At 41.8% G+C, this 16371-nt stretch overlaps 1 protein-coding gene across 1 annotated transcript in view; it reads right to left on the bottom strand.

Annotated features, from left to right (window-relative positions):
• Positions 1 to 4319: 4319 nt before the first annotated feature.
• The window catches only part of LOC121770463 (pyridoxal kinase-like), a gene marked incomplete at its 5' end in the record, with an annotated part of 54194 nt that continues 42142 nt past the window's right edge, over positions 4320 to 16371 (bottom strand). The window contains 11 exons of the mRNA XM_042167191.1: positions 4320 to 4460; positions 4779 to 4832; positions 6187 to 6196; positions 8474 to 8508; positions 11303 to 11361; positions 11464 to 11527; positions 11597 to 11660; positions 13607 to 13682; positions 13862 to 13942; positions 14324 to 14407; positions 14557 to 14650. Coding sequence (XP_042023125.1) covers positions 4320 to 4460; positions 4779 to 4832; positions 6187 to 6196; positions 8474 to 8508; positions 11303 to 11361; positions 11464 to 11527; positions 11597 to 11660; positions 13607 to 13682; positions 13862 to 13942; positions 14324 to 14407; positions 14557 to 14650 — 762 coding nt within the window. The remainder of the gene's footprint in view (positions 4461 to 4778; positions 4833 to 6186; positions 6197 to 8473; positions 8509 to 11302; positions 11362 to 11463; positions 11528 to 11596; positions 11661 to 13606; positions 13683 to 13861; positions 13943 to 14323; positions 14408 to 14556; positions 14651 to 16371) is intronic.

Genomic DNA, 16371 nt, shown 5'->3' on the forward strand with positions numbered 1-16371 from the left:
GAGGAGGATGGCGGATGTGCATAGATTTTACCGATCTAAACAAGCACTGTCCAAAAGATTGCTATCCCCTTCCGAATATAGATAAAAAAGTAGAAGCTTTGATCGGCTTCGAAATTTTCTGTTTTCTTGATTTATACAAAGGATATCACCAAGTGTTGATGGATGAGAGTGACGCTCCGAAAACAGCTTTCATTACCGATTTCGGCATTTTCGCTTATAAAAAGATGCCATTCGGTTTAAAGAATGCCGGAGCCACTTATCAAAGGATGGTAGACAAGCTTTTTCGGCACCTAATCGGGAAACAGGTTGAAGTGTATGTCGACGACATAGTTGTCAAAAGCAAAAGCACTTCGGAGTACGAAGGCAACCTCAAATCCACTCTCGACGTGCTCCGAAAAGCCAACCTCAAACTCAACCCCCAAAAATGTACCTTTTTGGTAGATTCAGGAAAATTTCTGGGTTGTTGGGTTTCAAAGGACGGACTCAAGGTAAATCCCTCAAAAGTTCAAGTCGTTCAGCACATGGCAATGCCGAAGTCCATACATGACGTACAAAGGCTAACCGGATGTCTAGCCGCACTGAATCGATTCCTTTCCCAAGCAGCCGAAAAGCAACTGCCGTTCTTCAAGGTGTTGAAAAAGGCACCCAAGTTCGAATGGGGAGCCGAGCAGAAAAAGGCCTTTGACGAGCTCAAAAGTTATCTAGCCGAGCTTCCTATTCTCTCTGCTCCAACCGAAGCCGAAGTAATATTCTTATACTTAGCGGCATCAGATCAAACCATCAGCGCGGTGCTTGTACGAGAAGAAGGCCTAAAGCAGTTTCCCATCTACTTTACAAGCCGAGCATTAAGAGGTCCAGAAACAAGGTATCAACCTCTGGAAAAAATTGCTCTGGCGTTAGTAAATGCAGCAAGGAGACTGCGGCCATACTTCTATGCTCACACGGTATGCGTCTTAACCGATCTGCCTCTTCGGCAAGTTTTGACCAAGCCAGAAGCATCAGGCAGAATCGCCAAATGGGCCATAGAGCTGGGAGAACACTCAATCGAGTACCTACCTCGGAAAGCCATCAAGGGACAAGCCTTGGCAGATTTTCTTACAGAAGCCAAGTTCGATCAAGCAATCCCTGTCATTGCCGAACAGAAAAAGTCTGCCAATACCGAACTAGCACAGCCCTTGGAATCCGAAGTAGAGCCGCCAGACTGCTGGAGCGGATTCGTAGATGGAGCTTCAAACAAGATGGGAAGTGGAGCTGGTATTTTACTCGTCGCTCCCGACGGACACGAGGTAACCTACTCACTTCGGTTCCTATTCCCCACTACTAATAATGAAGCCGAGTACGAAGCCCTCCTGGCCGGACTCCAGTTAGCGCAAAGTCTGCTCGTCAAATCTCTCAAAGTCCATTGTGATTCACAAGTCATAGTAAATCACATGTTGGGTACAAGTGAAGCTCGTGACGAGAGAATGAAGAAGTATTTGGACAAAGCGCAAAGCATCAGCCGAAGTTTCTCCTATTTTCGGATAATCCGCGTTCCCAGAGCGGAAAATAGCCGAGCAGATACCTTAAGTAAGTTGGCCTCAGATCCGAGCTCAAAGGCGGAAGAATTAATGCATCGAAGCATTGATGAAGCCGAGGTACATTCAGTATCCAGCTCGCCGAACTGGATGACGCCGATCTTGCAGTATCTGGATCAAGGACAATTGCCCGAGGATAAGAGAGAAGCTCGGAAGATCACGTGCCGAGCACTTCGGTACGAACTTCATGAAGGAGTCCTCTTTAGAAAGTCTTACCTCCAGCCGTTATTGCGGTGCGTAGGACCAGAAGAGACGGACTACATCCTCAGAGAAGTTCATGAAGGATCGTGCGGCAGCCACATCGGAGCTAGAGCTTTAGCTAAAAAAGTTCTAAGATGGGGATATTATTGGCCAACCTTGGTACAAGAAGCGGTGCAGCTCGTCAAGACCTGCCCGAAGTGCCAAATCCATGCAAATATCCCAAGGATGCCGCAAACCGATCTATCCACTATGCAGAGCCCTTGGCCTTTCATGCAATGGGGCATAGACATAGTGGGACCACTTCCTCAAGCTCCTCGGCAAATGAAATTCCTAATCGTTGCCGTGGACTACTTTACGAAGTGGGTGGAAGCTGAACCATTAGCTACGATAACGAGCTCGAAGGCATTGGATTTCGTCTGGAAGAACATAGTGTGCCGATTTGGCATACCCCACATCCTCATCTCGGATAACGGGACTCAGTTCACCGACAAGACGTTCAAGAATTGGTGCCAAGAGCTGAATATTCAACAGCGGTTCACTTCGGTCTCTCATCCACAAGCAAACGGACAAACGGAGGTAACAAATCGTATCCTGGTGAAAGGGTTAAAAGCTCGGTTAGAACAAGCCAAAGGACAATGGGTAGAAAATCTCCCTCAAGTCCTATGGTCCTACCGAACTACACCCACAACCTCCAACGGTGAAACTCCGTACAGTCTGGTGTACGGCACTGAAGCCGTAATTCCGGTGGAGATCGGCGTACCCAGTCCCCGAACTCTAAATTTCTCCTCAGAAATGAATGACGACGGACTGAGAGCCGAGCTAGATCTTGCCGAAGAAAGAAGAGAATTGGCATGCATAAAAGCAGCCAAGTACAAGGAGCAAGTAGCCCGGTATTACAACCAAAGGGTGAAGAAGCTGCAATTTCAAGTGGGAGATCTCATCTTGAGAAACAACGAAGTAAGCCGAGCAGAAAAGCTGGGCAAACTCGAACCCACATGGGAAGGTCCGTATCGGGTGTCAGAAGTCCTCGGCAAAGGGTCTTACAAATTGGCTCACATGTCAGGAGAGCAGGTACCCCGAACATGGCACATTTCCAACCTCAAAAAGTTCCATTTGTAAGAGACAGTCCGGTCAGTCAGTCTTGAGTCCTGTTCAGTCAATGTGCTTTATTTGGTTTGCTTGGTCTTTGTCTCTATGTGCTTTTTATTTGTCTATATGCGTTTTGTCTGTCTATGTGCGTGTCGTCTCTTACAAATGTTACTGAGGTATCTTGTTCTTCGAAGGCTGATCCCCTTCTTAGAACATACACGAGCCAACGATTGTGAGTCAAAGCTTCTACAGAAGATACAAGACCACAATTCAGCTTAAACAAGCAGTTCGTCTGAAACGAGCTGCAACAAGCCAACGATTGTGAGTCAAAGCTTCTACAGAAGATACAAGACCACAATTCAGCTTAAACAAGCAGTTCGTCTGAAACGAACTGCAATAAGCCAACGATTGTGAAGTCTAAGCTTCTAAAGAGGATACAAGACCACAATTCAGCTTAAGAATCAAGCACTTCGTCTGAAACGAACTGCAACAAAAGTCTGATTCTCGCGATAAAACTTGCCTGAATTAGGACTAGGGAAAGTCCGATCCACGCGATAAAACTCGCCGAATTAGGACAAGGGAAAGTCCGATCCCCAAATTAGGACAACGGAAAGTTCGATCCGAGCGATAAAACTCGCCAAATTAGGACACAAACCAAGTCCGGTCAAAGAAGAGTTCACTTTATCAGACCGAGGACAAACATCAACTTACCCCGTACCTTTATCCAGAATGCCGAAGTGATTCACTTCACTTTCCGGGGGGGGTAGTGATGGAGTACGTACTAAACAAGGTACTAAACAAGCCCAACAGCAGTAAAGCCCATCAGCCTAAAGCCCAAGAAAGAGTATCAGTTCGGCATGACTAAAGAGTATCAGAGTTCAGTTCGGCACAACCAAAGAGTTCGGCCCCAGCCTACAGCTCGGTAAAAGCCAACCAATCAAACTCTGCTCTCTGGTCGGCATCAAGCTCTACTCTCAGATCGGCAAAAGCTGCTCGGCAATAATTCAGCAGTCCGGTCTCAGTATTCGACCGAACTAGGAAATAGTGGACTCATGCAAGATTTCCACCTCCGCTACACCGACGATCTATTTAGTGGTGTCAAGCAGTCATTAACTCATGCAGGATAGTGGACCCATGCAAGGTCGCCACGACCTCCACGACATCCACTACCTAATAAATGCTGCATGCCACGATCTTGGTTCAATGTATAAATAGAACCTAGGTCAGATAGATAAGCTCCTTCTGTTAACTTCTGTTAAGCTCTCTAGAGAGAAAATAGCAAATAGCAAGTCTGTATTGTTAGCTGTAGAAAACAGATCAAGCAATACAACTCTGCCCTCTTTTCTTCCCGTGGACGTAAGATTTACCTCAGTAAATCGAACCACGTAAATCTCTGTGTGTTGATCTTCCTTTATTTTTACGAGCATTCATCACTATCAAAAATTCGCAGATTCATCAATTGTAGATATCAGCCGTGTATTTGATTTCAGGGTTTCGGATATCATCTTGACACTGGATCAAACGAATCTCTAAGCTGCTCGACTGGCAGTCGTGCCCAGCCCTTGTATAGTCTTCTACTGTCCTAACCAGAAGTGCCTGCACCAAAGTCAAAGATCATGCATTGCTACAATGTGATGAGGGAACGTTTACATTGGGCGGTTGATTACGATTTTCAGTATTTGAAGGATTACATGATCAAACAAGCTCATAATTCAGAACTTGCTCCAATATTACTATTTATGTGAACTAGTAAGAAAATCGAGCTAGAGACTTCTATGTGAAGAAAAATGGGATTTTTCTATGGAGAAAAGACATAAGACCCAATTTTCTATGTTTTTTCCACTCAATCAAATCAAGTTCAGCTCCTTTATGGTGTTAACGACTCCTATTTTCAATCAGAATAAACAAATCAACCTGCAAGCTTGATACAGAAAGTTCTGCAGCTTTGCCAAGGTTGTCAGGGTATTTCTGCATGATAAGATAAATGCATTAGAGAGGATGCTCAACAATAGCATCTATAAGATGGCTCAAGGACTGAATTTTAAGTTATCATCAATCATCAATCATCCAAGCAAAAGTGCAGTCATGAGACGGAGGATATTCCCACCAAGAAGAGAAGATTAGGGAATAAATGATTGATATTTTACAATGTATTACAGCCTTCCTATATATTGAAGGCTGTAATACATTGTAAAATATCAATCAGAAATACAAAACATATTCCCTACTCTACTGCTCGATTCTTACAACCCTTTCACCACTATGATTCACCTCTCTCGATTACCATCTTTAAGATGATATCAGAGCAGGACGATTCGGGCTAGAGACTCAGAACAATCTCATCATAGTCTCGAGTACCTTTCCCGACCTTTTGAACCCTGCAAAAACAACCAACAAACAGAATGTCAGAATCCGGATCCAATAACTCCCAACTCACCAGCCAACCAATAACCCTTTCTGCATAACAATTTGCAGAATTTATGAGACTAAGCATGTCTCAAAAACCTCCAAAACAGTCGTTTCAGACTGAACCCCAACCAGAATCGTTGGGAGATGTACACATACAGACCAAGCTCAACGGGGAGAACTACCCCCTATGGGTGAAATTGATGCAGAGGGCAATCGGGGGGAAGGGTCTGATCTCTCACATTTCTAGAGTGTCAGACCCCCCTTCATCAACCGACCCGGCCTACTCAAGGTGGATACAGAGAGATCACTGCTGCTTCAACTGGATTATCAACAACATTGACGCCAGCCTCGTAAACGAGGTTTCCCAATACGAAACAGCCCAAGATCTCTGGGAAAACTTGGCTGTTACGTACGGAAGCGGCGCCGACCCATTCCAAACCTCAGACCTGCACCGACAAGCATACGGGATGAGACAAGGTAATTTATCGTTGGAAAATCTATGGCAAAAATTCCAGGATTTGTGGATCTCCATCGACAGCCGAGACCCGAATCCGATGGACACCCCGACCTCCATCAGGAAATACAACCAAATCATTCAAGGACATCGATTGCACCAATTCATATGGGAGCTCGACGACAGATATGACAAGATCAAGCGAGAGATTCTTAATTTGGATCCTATCCCAACGGCCCGAAAAGCCTATGGAATGGTAAGACGGGAGGCTGTCAACGAGAAGCTAATGAACTCAGAATCCAACGATTCCGGAGTAGGGGTCGGACTAGCAACCCTCGACCGAAGCAGAACATATTCCACCCAGAACCAGCCGCCACCATCGAAGCCTTATCGACGAGATGAGGACAAAAGTAAACTTGTGTGCACTCACTGTGGGGGGAAGAAGCACACAAAAGAAACGTGCTTCCACCTCCATGGATTCCCGAAATGGTCGGAGGAAATGAAGAAGGAACGCCAACAAAGGAATGCACACCGAAATAACGGCGGGGGAGGCGTACGGGCAGCGACAGCCGTGACAATCGGCGACCAGGCCACCTACGCCGATGTATCGGCGGGCGGCATCGGCCCAATTGCGGCAAATGAGGGCGGCGACAGAAACCAATCGGCGACAGAGGAGAAAGCCATGGCTTCGGCCACAGTCGCAAGAGTATGGTCCGAAGGTAATGATACGAGATGAGACCTCACCGACGATAGGCAGATGGCGGCGGCTAGGATCTCCACTGGGGAGGACAAGGCGGCGGAGGCTAGGGTTTCAAGCCAAGGAGCGGCTAGGGTTTGAGGAGGGATTGGGGATTTTTCCCTAAAAACCTTCCTAAATCCGAAACCAACTTTTGACCCCAGATCTATCCCGAAATCCCAACCTAACCCCCGAGCCAGAAATATCTCCCAACTGACACCCCCATACTCCTTAAAATACCACTCTGACCCCTGATCCAAAAATACCCCCCAGATCCTACCCCATAAACCGTACAAATTACCAAATCACCCCAGAAAATTAAAACCACCCGATTTTTACCCCCTCAAGAATAAAAATTTCCAGTCTGCACCCCACACAGCAAAAACCATACAGATTGCACCCCAAATGTTTGAAAAATTCGAAAATCCACCTTCTATACCCCGTAAAAATTCCTTTGATGCCTTAGCCTGTTCCTCCATGTCACAAATAGGCCCTAAAAATACCCATTGGATTTTTGATTGCGGAGCCACTGTTACAATGTCGTTCGATGCTTCTGATTTTCTACATATCTCAAAATCTAATAAGTCCTATGTCCAAACAGCCAGTGGGGATCTAGCCCGGGTCCAAGGGGCCGGCACAATCAATATTTCGCCCACTCTACACCTGTCTAACTGTCTTTTTGTCCCATCATTATCACATAAGCTCCTATCTATCAGTCATGTGATGAAGGAGCTCCATTGAAAATTACTAATGCAACCGAAATTTTGCATGTTACAGGATATCAAGACGGGGACGATAGTTGGGCGTGGCACTGAGCAAGGAGGACCGTACTATGTGGACGAGATAGCCCAATAGAGTGCCGCGATGCTGACTCATGGACCGACAGATAGACAGGCTTGGCTTTGGCATCATCGGTTAGGACATCCGTCCATAGGATATCTCCGCATGCTTTATCATAAGTTAGTTAATTCTATGAACTCCTTTCATTGTGAAACTTGTATGTTAGCCAAAAGCCACAGACACACGTTTAAGTTGAACAATACAAGAATGAAAAAACCTTTTGCTTTAATACATTCTGATGTGTGGGGTCCTGCTCCTGTTAGTGGGGGTCAAGGTTTTCGCTATTTTGTGTTGTTCATTGATGATTATTCACGTATGACTTGGATATATTTCTTGAAAAATAAGTCTGAAGTTTTTGATAAATTCACCCAATTCTATACTCTAGTCCAAACTCAGTATAACCAAACAGTTCAAATCTTACGGTCAGATAACGGGGGGGGGGGGGGGGATTTGTCAACACAAAACTGCAAGACTTTTTTCGGGAAAAGGGATTAGTTCATCAGACATCTTGTGCGTACACTCCAGAACAGAATGGGGTAGCCGAAAGGAAAAATCGGTATATCCTTGAAATTACCAGAGCCCTTTTACTAGAGTCCAAAATACCCAAATCCTTTTGGCCCGAAGCCATTGCTACAACGGTCTACCTTATGAACCGATTACCCACGGGGACTCTAGAATTCAAATCACCCTTAGACCTTTTTCCCAACATTTTGGAGCTACCTTCTTCTATGTCTCTGGAACCTAGGGTGTTTGGGTGTACTGTCTTCGTGCACATCCCTAAGCAAGACCGTACCAAATTTTCCCCATGTGCCCTCAAATGTGTCTTCCTGGGTTACGACAAAAATAAAAAAAAGGGTATAGATGTTACGACCCAACCACTAGAACCATGCATACCACAATGAATTGTGATTTTGTAGAGGGAGAGTATTTCTATAGGCAATCTAGTAGTCAGGGGGAGACACAACCTTCAGATAATCATCCGAACAGTGACCTACTAACTTGGCTACCTACACCCATGTCCACCACCACTTGCCCAAGGGAAATCCCATCAGGGGGAGAACCACAGTCACAACCAAGTCCTGTCACAGACGTTGGTCCAACAGAGGAGGTTAGCGACACCGCCGGGCCATCACATCCTGTAGTTCAGGACGAGGAGTAAAGTGGCAACACCCAAACATCAACCCCGTCATCAATTCCTGAGGTAACTAGTTCATATAATGATGCATCATCGGGAAACACTAATCTTGACAGGAACAATGGAGCCGAATGTGGAACCAGTGGAGGATGTGGAAATACGGGACAACCGTACGAGTTACCTACTAGGAGTACAAGATGAGTTCCACCTCGAAGATACTCACCTGAATGGAAAGGAAAAAGGCCAGATATGCAGTAACAAATATTGCCCAAGGACAGCTATCAGAAATGACCCGAGCATTCGAAGCTGCCCTATATGAGGAAGAAGAAATTCCACAGTCATTCGAGGAGGCATCAAAACACAAACATTGGAGAGAGGCCATGAAGAAGGAGATAGATGCCCTCGTCACAAATGGAACATGGGAGAAATGCACACTGCCTGACGGGAAGAAGCCAGTTGGATGTCTGTGGATTTTCACCATCAAAAGGAGAGCAGATGGTTCAATCGAGAGATATAACTCATATAAGGCGAGACTTGTGGCGAAAGGATACACTCAAGTGTATGGAATAGATTATGAAGAGACCTTCTCCCCTGTTGCGAAGTTGTACACTGTTCGAGATCTACTATCTGTAGCAGCGTGTAAAGATTGGCCCCTACATCAGTTTGACGTCACCAATTCCTTTCTTCATGGAGAATTTGGAAGAAAACAAGGAAGTCTATATGGAAGTTCCTCCTGGTTTTTCGGCAGAATTCGGAACAGGCCAAGTGTGTCGTCTGAGGAAAACACTATATGGACTAAAGCAATCACCAAGAGTCTGGTTTGGAAGGTTTTTCCAGGCCATGGTTAAACAAGGGTTTAAACAAAGTCAATCAGATCACACACTCTTCACGAAGAAACGAGGAGACAAGATAACCTGCCTAATTATCTATGTGGACGACATGATCATCACGGGAGATGACAGTGAAGAAATTCAAAGCCTGAGAGAGAACCTGTTCCAGGAATTTGCAATGAAAGATCTTGGAGCATTGAAGTATTTCCTTGGAATCGAAGTATTGAGATCGAGACACAGGATATTCCTGAGGCAGAAAAAGTATGTCCTAGATCTGTTGTTAGAAACAAGTTTATTGGAGTGCAAACCGGCAGAAACTCGTATGATCGCAAATTACGGCTTGAAGATGGAAGAAGGAGCCGACCTTGCAGATCGAGAACGGTATCAACGGTTGGTAGGAAAGCTTATCTACTTATCACACACTCGGCCAGACATCACCTATGCAGTTGGTGTAGTCAGTCAGTTCATGCACCGACCACAGACCAACCACATGGAAGCTGCCTTAAGAATCGTTCGATACCTGAAAGGGACGGTGGGCTATGGAGTATTCTTGGCCAAAAGGGAAGACCTTGATAGGAAGTCCACGTGTGGCTACTTCACCTTTGTCGGAGGCAATCTTGTTACGTGGAGGAGCAAGAAGCAGAAAGTGGTAGCCTTATCAAGTGCCGAGGCAGAATTCAGAGGAATTAAGAGTTGACTTATGGAAATCATGTGGCTAAGGAGACTATTAACAGAAATTGGCTACCCACCTACACGAAAGAGCCAATTATTCTGTGACAATAATGCAGCGATCAGTATCTCAGAGAATCCGGTGCAACACGATAGAACTAAACATGTGGAAGTCGACATGCACTTTATCAAAGAAAATCTCGAGGCGGGCACCATTGAGTTCCCGTTTGTACGATCCGAAGAACAACTGGCAGACATCTTGACCAAAGCAGTCCATACAAAGGTCTTCAAGGTGATTTTGGGCAAGTTGAGTATCGGGGATACCGTTTCTCAACTTGAGAGGGAGTGCCAGAATATATCACGGAGGATATTCCCACCAAGAAGAGAAGATTAGGGAATAAATGATTGATTCAATCACATAATAGCCTAAAATAGATTGATCCCACATTTATGGTATTTACCATAGAAAGTCCTTCCTATATATTGAAGGTCGTAATACAATGTAAAATATCAATCAGAAATACAAAACATATTCCCTACTCTACTGCTCGATTCTTACAACCCTTTCACCACCATGATTCACCTCTCTCGATTACCATCTTTAAGAGGTACCACTAGATAATTGTTTGGTTTTGAGAGAAAAAAATAAAGGGAGAATAATGAAGCAATCTACAAAATCTTGTCTCATCTTTGTATACAAATTTAATCTTTTTTGGAAATTTACTTATTCTAATATATACTCCCTCCGTCTCGACTAAGTTGAGTCAAAACTTTTGGGCACAGAGATTAAAAAATTGTTGAAAAGTATGAGAGATGAATAAAGTAGGAAAGATAGAGAGAGAGTAAAGTAATTGATAAGATAAGTAAGAGTGATTGGATGTTTTGTTTTTGTCTGACTCAACTTAGTTGGGACGGAGGGAGTATAAAAGAGGCTATGCAACTAACTGGCACGATTATATAAACGGCAGGCAGAACGCAAGTCAATGAGTAAATTCTAGGAAAATGTATAGTCACGAGCAAGATATGAGTGCAGTAAAGAATCACCCAATTATGTAATTCCAAATGCAAAATGGTAAAGCTGAAAAAAGATTGAAGAAAATGATTCAGCTACTTTTCTTTTTTACACTGGGAGGGGGTGGGTTGGAGAACATCTGAGGATTTGCTCACACTTGATTATATGAAAAGAACACTTATAGAAGCATATCCAGTGGTGGAATTAGACCAAAGTACCATGTACTTTAAAGCATTTTTAAAATCAAGGAAACTGAGGCGAGATATAAAATATGAGACTATCACATCATGAAAAGCATTGAAGAAATACTATCTCAGAAGAAGGCGACCTTCACCAATAAAACAGCTGCATACCGTGAAATAAGCAGGAATTTTGGGGATTGGAATCCAGAACTGCTCAGGTGGTTGCCCCTACAATAGCCGAAGTTTCTCATTAAGAAGGTGGATATTAGGAAATAAAAAAAAAAAATACACAAGAGTACCATTGAGTATGCATTTAGAGTGGAAATAACACGTGTATTTCTGATGACTGCCAATTAGGAGAAGTTTTCCATCTACATTTATGCTCGTTATGACAACCTGAAACAAGTTCTAAATCTTGAACAGACATATATACTATGAATTGAAGACTGAAGCATTAGAAAACACCTTTGATGGTCCTGCAGCATGAATAATGTTGCATGCCCCCCTGCCATCTTGCTCAGATACAATCCTTAAAAATTGGAGCAAGGCATGGAACACACAAAATCACCAAAGGGGACTAAAGAAAATGATGAAGTTAAATGTGCTTGTACAAAAAATTACAGAGAGTAAAGATTATATTCCAAATGATGCTTGAACCAGAATGACACAAAGAAAAACTAGAAGCAAGAAAGTCTTCATAGGGATATCGCCTATCCTACCCTTATCATGCCTGTAATCATATTTAAATCACAAGGTATGGTCAAATTCTGGTCAGTCACATAACATTTGAAAATGGAATACTAAAGTGTCAATTTTTCTCAATTGTCCTATCAACATACAAAACAATGATGTTATTTAGTTAAAATAAGAAAAAGAAATGAAAATAAAAGGAAAAAATATACTTAATTTAAGGAAAAAAGTAGTTTTGTATACAGAAAGGACGATTGAGAAAAATTGAGACTTTGTATTCTAATATTCCACTTGCAAATGTTATGGGACTGGCTAAAATTTGACTAAACTTCATGATTTGAATAGCTATTATCCCTATTTTAATACGACCTAATCACCAAGGGATTAGGGATAGTGTATGACATGACTCGCTGAAAGGTACCCAGAAAACACTTTAAATATTAAATACATAAAATAAAAATAAAATAAATAGAGAATAACCCTAAGAAATTGATAGCATGCGCTTACTACAATTAGAAACAAGTTTTGGCTAATCCAAAGAGTTTATGAGTTGAGTGAGACACGTGTAGAAATAAAAACGTTCGGTCATTGCAATAGAGTATTCGAGGTAACTGGTACTGTGCAAGTAGAAGTTTTCAATATGAATTTAGGTATAACAAACTCCTTCAAGTTCTTTGGCATTATCCTTAAACAGGAGTTCCCTTTCAATTGTCAGGTATGAAAATCAAAATCAATGGAAAGGGACATACTCAATTCGTAAGTGTGACCTAGATTTAACCCACCTCCACTTAGGGTCAACTTTATTAGGAAGCAACATATGGTTAGACAGATATAGATATGCTAGGTTAGCTTTTGGAAGTATTCAATGCAAGTTAGACAGGCAAAAATACCTGGATTTCGTCAACATGGAAGCAACCTATTCAGAAGGAGGAATGGCCAGTTTTGCCATCAGAGTGAGTCTGATATAGAAGTGCATTTATGTAGTTAAGTGTCTAAACCCATCTCTTCTCTATTTCTTCTTTCATTTATTATACATCATTGGGAATGAATGTTATCCATTTTGAATATATCAGTACTATTCCTTCATAGACATAAAAAAAACTTCCATTTTTTAATGCAAGCTAATCAAAAGTTGACCAGTCATGTCATAACCAGTGAAATATCAAGAAGCATATATGATATTATGTATGACTATGATTCATCATCACCTTCTATAAGATCAAGTTAACAAGCTAACAGCTGTCATAATAAAACGCAGAAGCATTAAAAGCAAACCTATACGCGACCTGCTCTTAGGTTTTATGGTAAAAATGTAATAATCTGTCTTAACATACAAATATCCTCTATAAGTCTATACGCAGGATTATGTCCTCTGATTGAATCATAAATTATTGTTACGATCATAATTGGGGGAAGCCACATCAGCGAATATTAGGGACTCGTGAAGTAGTTACTATCTAACTATCAAGAGAGAGAAAAAGGAGTGATCTGTGGATTGTCTGTGGTGAGTTAGTTGTTGTGTCGTAGGTCTGCGAATTATCAAGTTCAAATTTAATATGTATACAATAGCAACATTAAAATCCAAAAAAAGGAGTGATCAGTAGTTATATCACTACGATTCTTTATAGTTAGCTACTTTTTAGAACATCCAAAATTTGATTTTGCGCTTTTTGGTATTGCAACAAACTGAATGAGCATTTGAACTATACTTGAACCAGTCCCTTGACTACGAATCACAATAACTTTTAGGTAGTAGAGAAAAAACATATTCAACTGTTAATGTACCTTTTCTCGATATACAGATATAGCAATTCCTCAGGGACATACAGTTTTCCTTCATCACCTAAAACTGGATCACAAACTGAAAACAAGGACACTCTATAACAATAGAATAGGAAAACTGCAGCAACACTGTAGTATTATATTTCACCCAATCCAAATATTAGTTTAAGGTTCACTAATTTGTAATTCCAAGCAAACTACAAGGAAGCACATTTCCAATACCACAACCAAAATTTGAATGCACATTAAATAGTAAGCAGTAAGTCCAAGGTTGACAGACAGACCTAAGCTTATCCACAACTCTTACAACAGTATTCAAGGAGACTGAACCAATATAACCTACAAAATGAGGCAAATTGTTAACACACAGAATGTATAAGTGTCAAGTAACAAAAGCTCAAAAACTGTAAAAAACTGATATGCGTTTTAGTACCAATTTACTTAAGTAACTCACACAAAAAAATAGAAAAAGAAAAAAAGAAATTAAAAAAAAAAAATACTTAAGTAACTCAAAGCTTAAAAAATGGAAAATAGCAGAAGTGGCCGGCTACAATATGATGAGATGAAATATATATCGAAAGTTGCACAATTTCACCTCCAGAATAAAAAAAATGGTAATGCAGTTTTAAAGGCATATAAGCTCAGACTTTAAGAACCATTAAGCTAAAGATTGGAAAATTAATTTCCGCAGCAACCATAAACTAGTTGATTCAACGATACCTGTAAGTAGATGTGTGTAGAACAACAGATTATGCCCTCTATCAAATCCCAAAGTTGGTCTCTGACCCTTAAAAGTAGGATACCCTGCAAAATTCATGGTATGTGATGCTAAAAATACAACCAATATGTTACTTAACATTACATGCCTGGACATGTAAAGATACACGGTGTCCTCACACCAGGTTTTAGGCCTCAGAATGAATGAAGACTATGAAGTCAAATAAGCAGCTTGCCTGTGTGGTTTGAAAACTGAAATGAATTTATTGGATCTACATCATATCCAAGTAACTGTAGAGGAAAAACAGCTGATTTGTTGCCGACATAGCCCTGAAGTTAAAGAGAACTTAGCAATGACCAAAGCATGGACCTAGATATCTATCACTGTGAATGGTATGCCAGCAACGCCGATAACATTGCTCTAATAAAACAATGTTTTTACACAACAAGCAGACTGGCAAAGATCAGTCTAATGTGGCATAACAGAGACACCATGATCAAAATCTTACACTAACCTAAACAGATAGTACTTTCCAACTGCATGGTTTCCAAACATAATGGAAGAGGAACGACCGAGGAGCGAAATCGAACAAATATGCATTGCAATCTTGGTGGGGAGCGTTTTCGCGTTCGAGTGGATCAAGTTATATGGAAGATAACTGAACCTGATGGATCAGTTAGCAAATGTCGTTGCCACTTGATCAAGGAGTTCACGATCTCGCTAGCCACCAATGTAATTTATAACTCCCAATTTTACACTACTTTAATAGTAAAGCGGCAAGTTCGGGGTCGATCCCACAGAGAAACCAGTGTATCAAGTGTGTGAGTAGTGAACAGGGGGTCGGCTGCTGCCACGCTTCAATTTTGGGAGTTTTTAACTACTGATTTTACCTTAGGCAGAAAGTAAACTATCTACTTGATCAAGTAAGTGACATGCTGGAATAAAACTGACTACCTAGACATGCGGCGAAAACACAAACACTTTGCTATTCGACATGATTAAACACTGGATCAAAGTTTAAAGCGAAATTAAACTAGAACAGTGAATACGAAGCCGAAAACTAAACAACTCCAATTTTATACTCAAAACTCAGAACAATGTTGCAAGCATACGGAATGCAGAAAGATTGATTCTTTAACTACAGAACAACTCGAAATCAAACTAAGCTAACAACTTCGGGAAATAAGAAAGCAAGTAGAGTTGAGAAAACACTCGGATGGAAATTCGAGACAACGCCGAACAGATATCGAATACTCTGTCGCGCTCCCTCTCTCTAGCTATACATTTCTCTCACTATCTTTAGAACTGGGAAACTAAACAAAAACGTAAACTAAACGTAAAAAGAGATCGTCTGATTATGGTGGCACATCCTCTATTTATAGGCACTTCACACAATCTCTAGCTGGATAACGATCTTGACAGAGGATATTCGCTCACGCTGTGAGCGAGCGACTCATCGATTGCTATGTGCCTTCCTTCTAGAATGACGTCGCTTTTCAATAACAGATTCATGACTCAGCTCCGTCCTTGCGTCTCATGTATCAGCACGTGTCCCTCTTCTAGAACGTCGTCCTTGCTAACAGAATGATGCCCACCATCCAGCTCATTAGCCTCATGTGTCCTCCTTCTGGAATCCAGTGGTCCCCGCCCAACTGCTTGATCACCCCCTTTGATCAGTTCGCCCGATTTTTGGCATTTTTCGTCTTTTGTACCAACTTGATCAACTTATCCTTGTTTCCTTGGTCAAGCCGTATTCTTGCACATTTAATACTTATTTTGCGCGATAACTGACCAAGTATAGTACATTTTATCCCCTAAACCGATGCATGAAATAGGCCTTATCAAACTGCTCACACTTAAAATATACTTGTCCCCAAGTATAAAGAAAAAGAAAAAGATAAGGCAAATTTCAGGCATGGTTTACTCATTTCAAGAAAGTAAAAGAAGACGAAGAGGAAAAACAGACTTAAAACAAAAACACATATTCACATAGATGCATTAGACCGAATAAACTTCCAACAATCATACCCGAGGTCGAGGTCAATCCATT

The sequence above is a fragment of the Salvia splendens genome, chromosome 16 (genome assembly GCF_004379255.2).
Source record: "Salvia splendens isolate huo1 chromosome 16, SspV2, whole genome shotgun sequence".
Taxonomy (NCBI): Eukaryota; Viridiplantae; Streptophyta; class Magnoliopsida; order Lamiales; family Lamiaceae; genus Salvia; species Salvia splendens.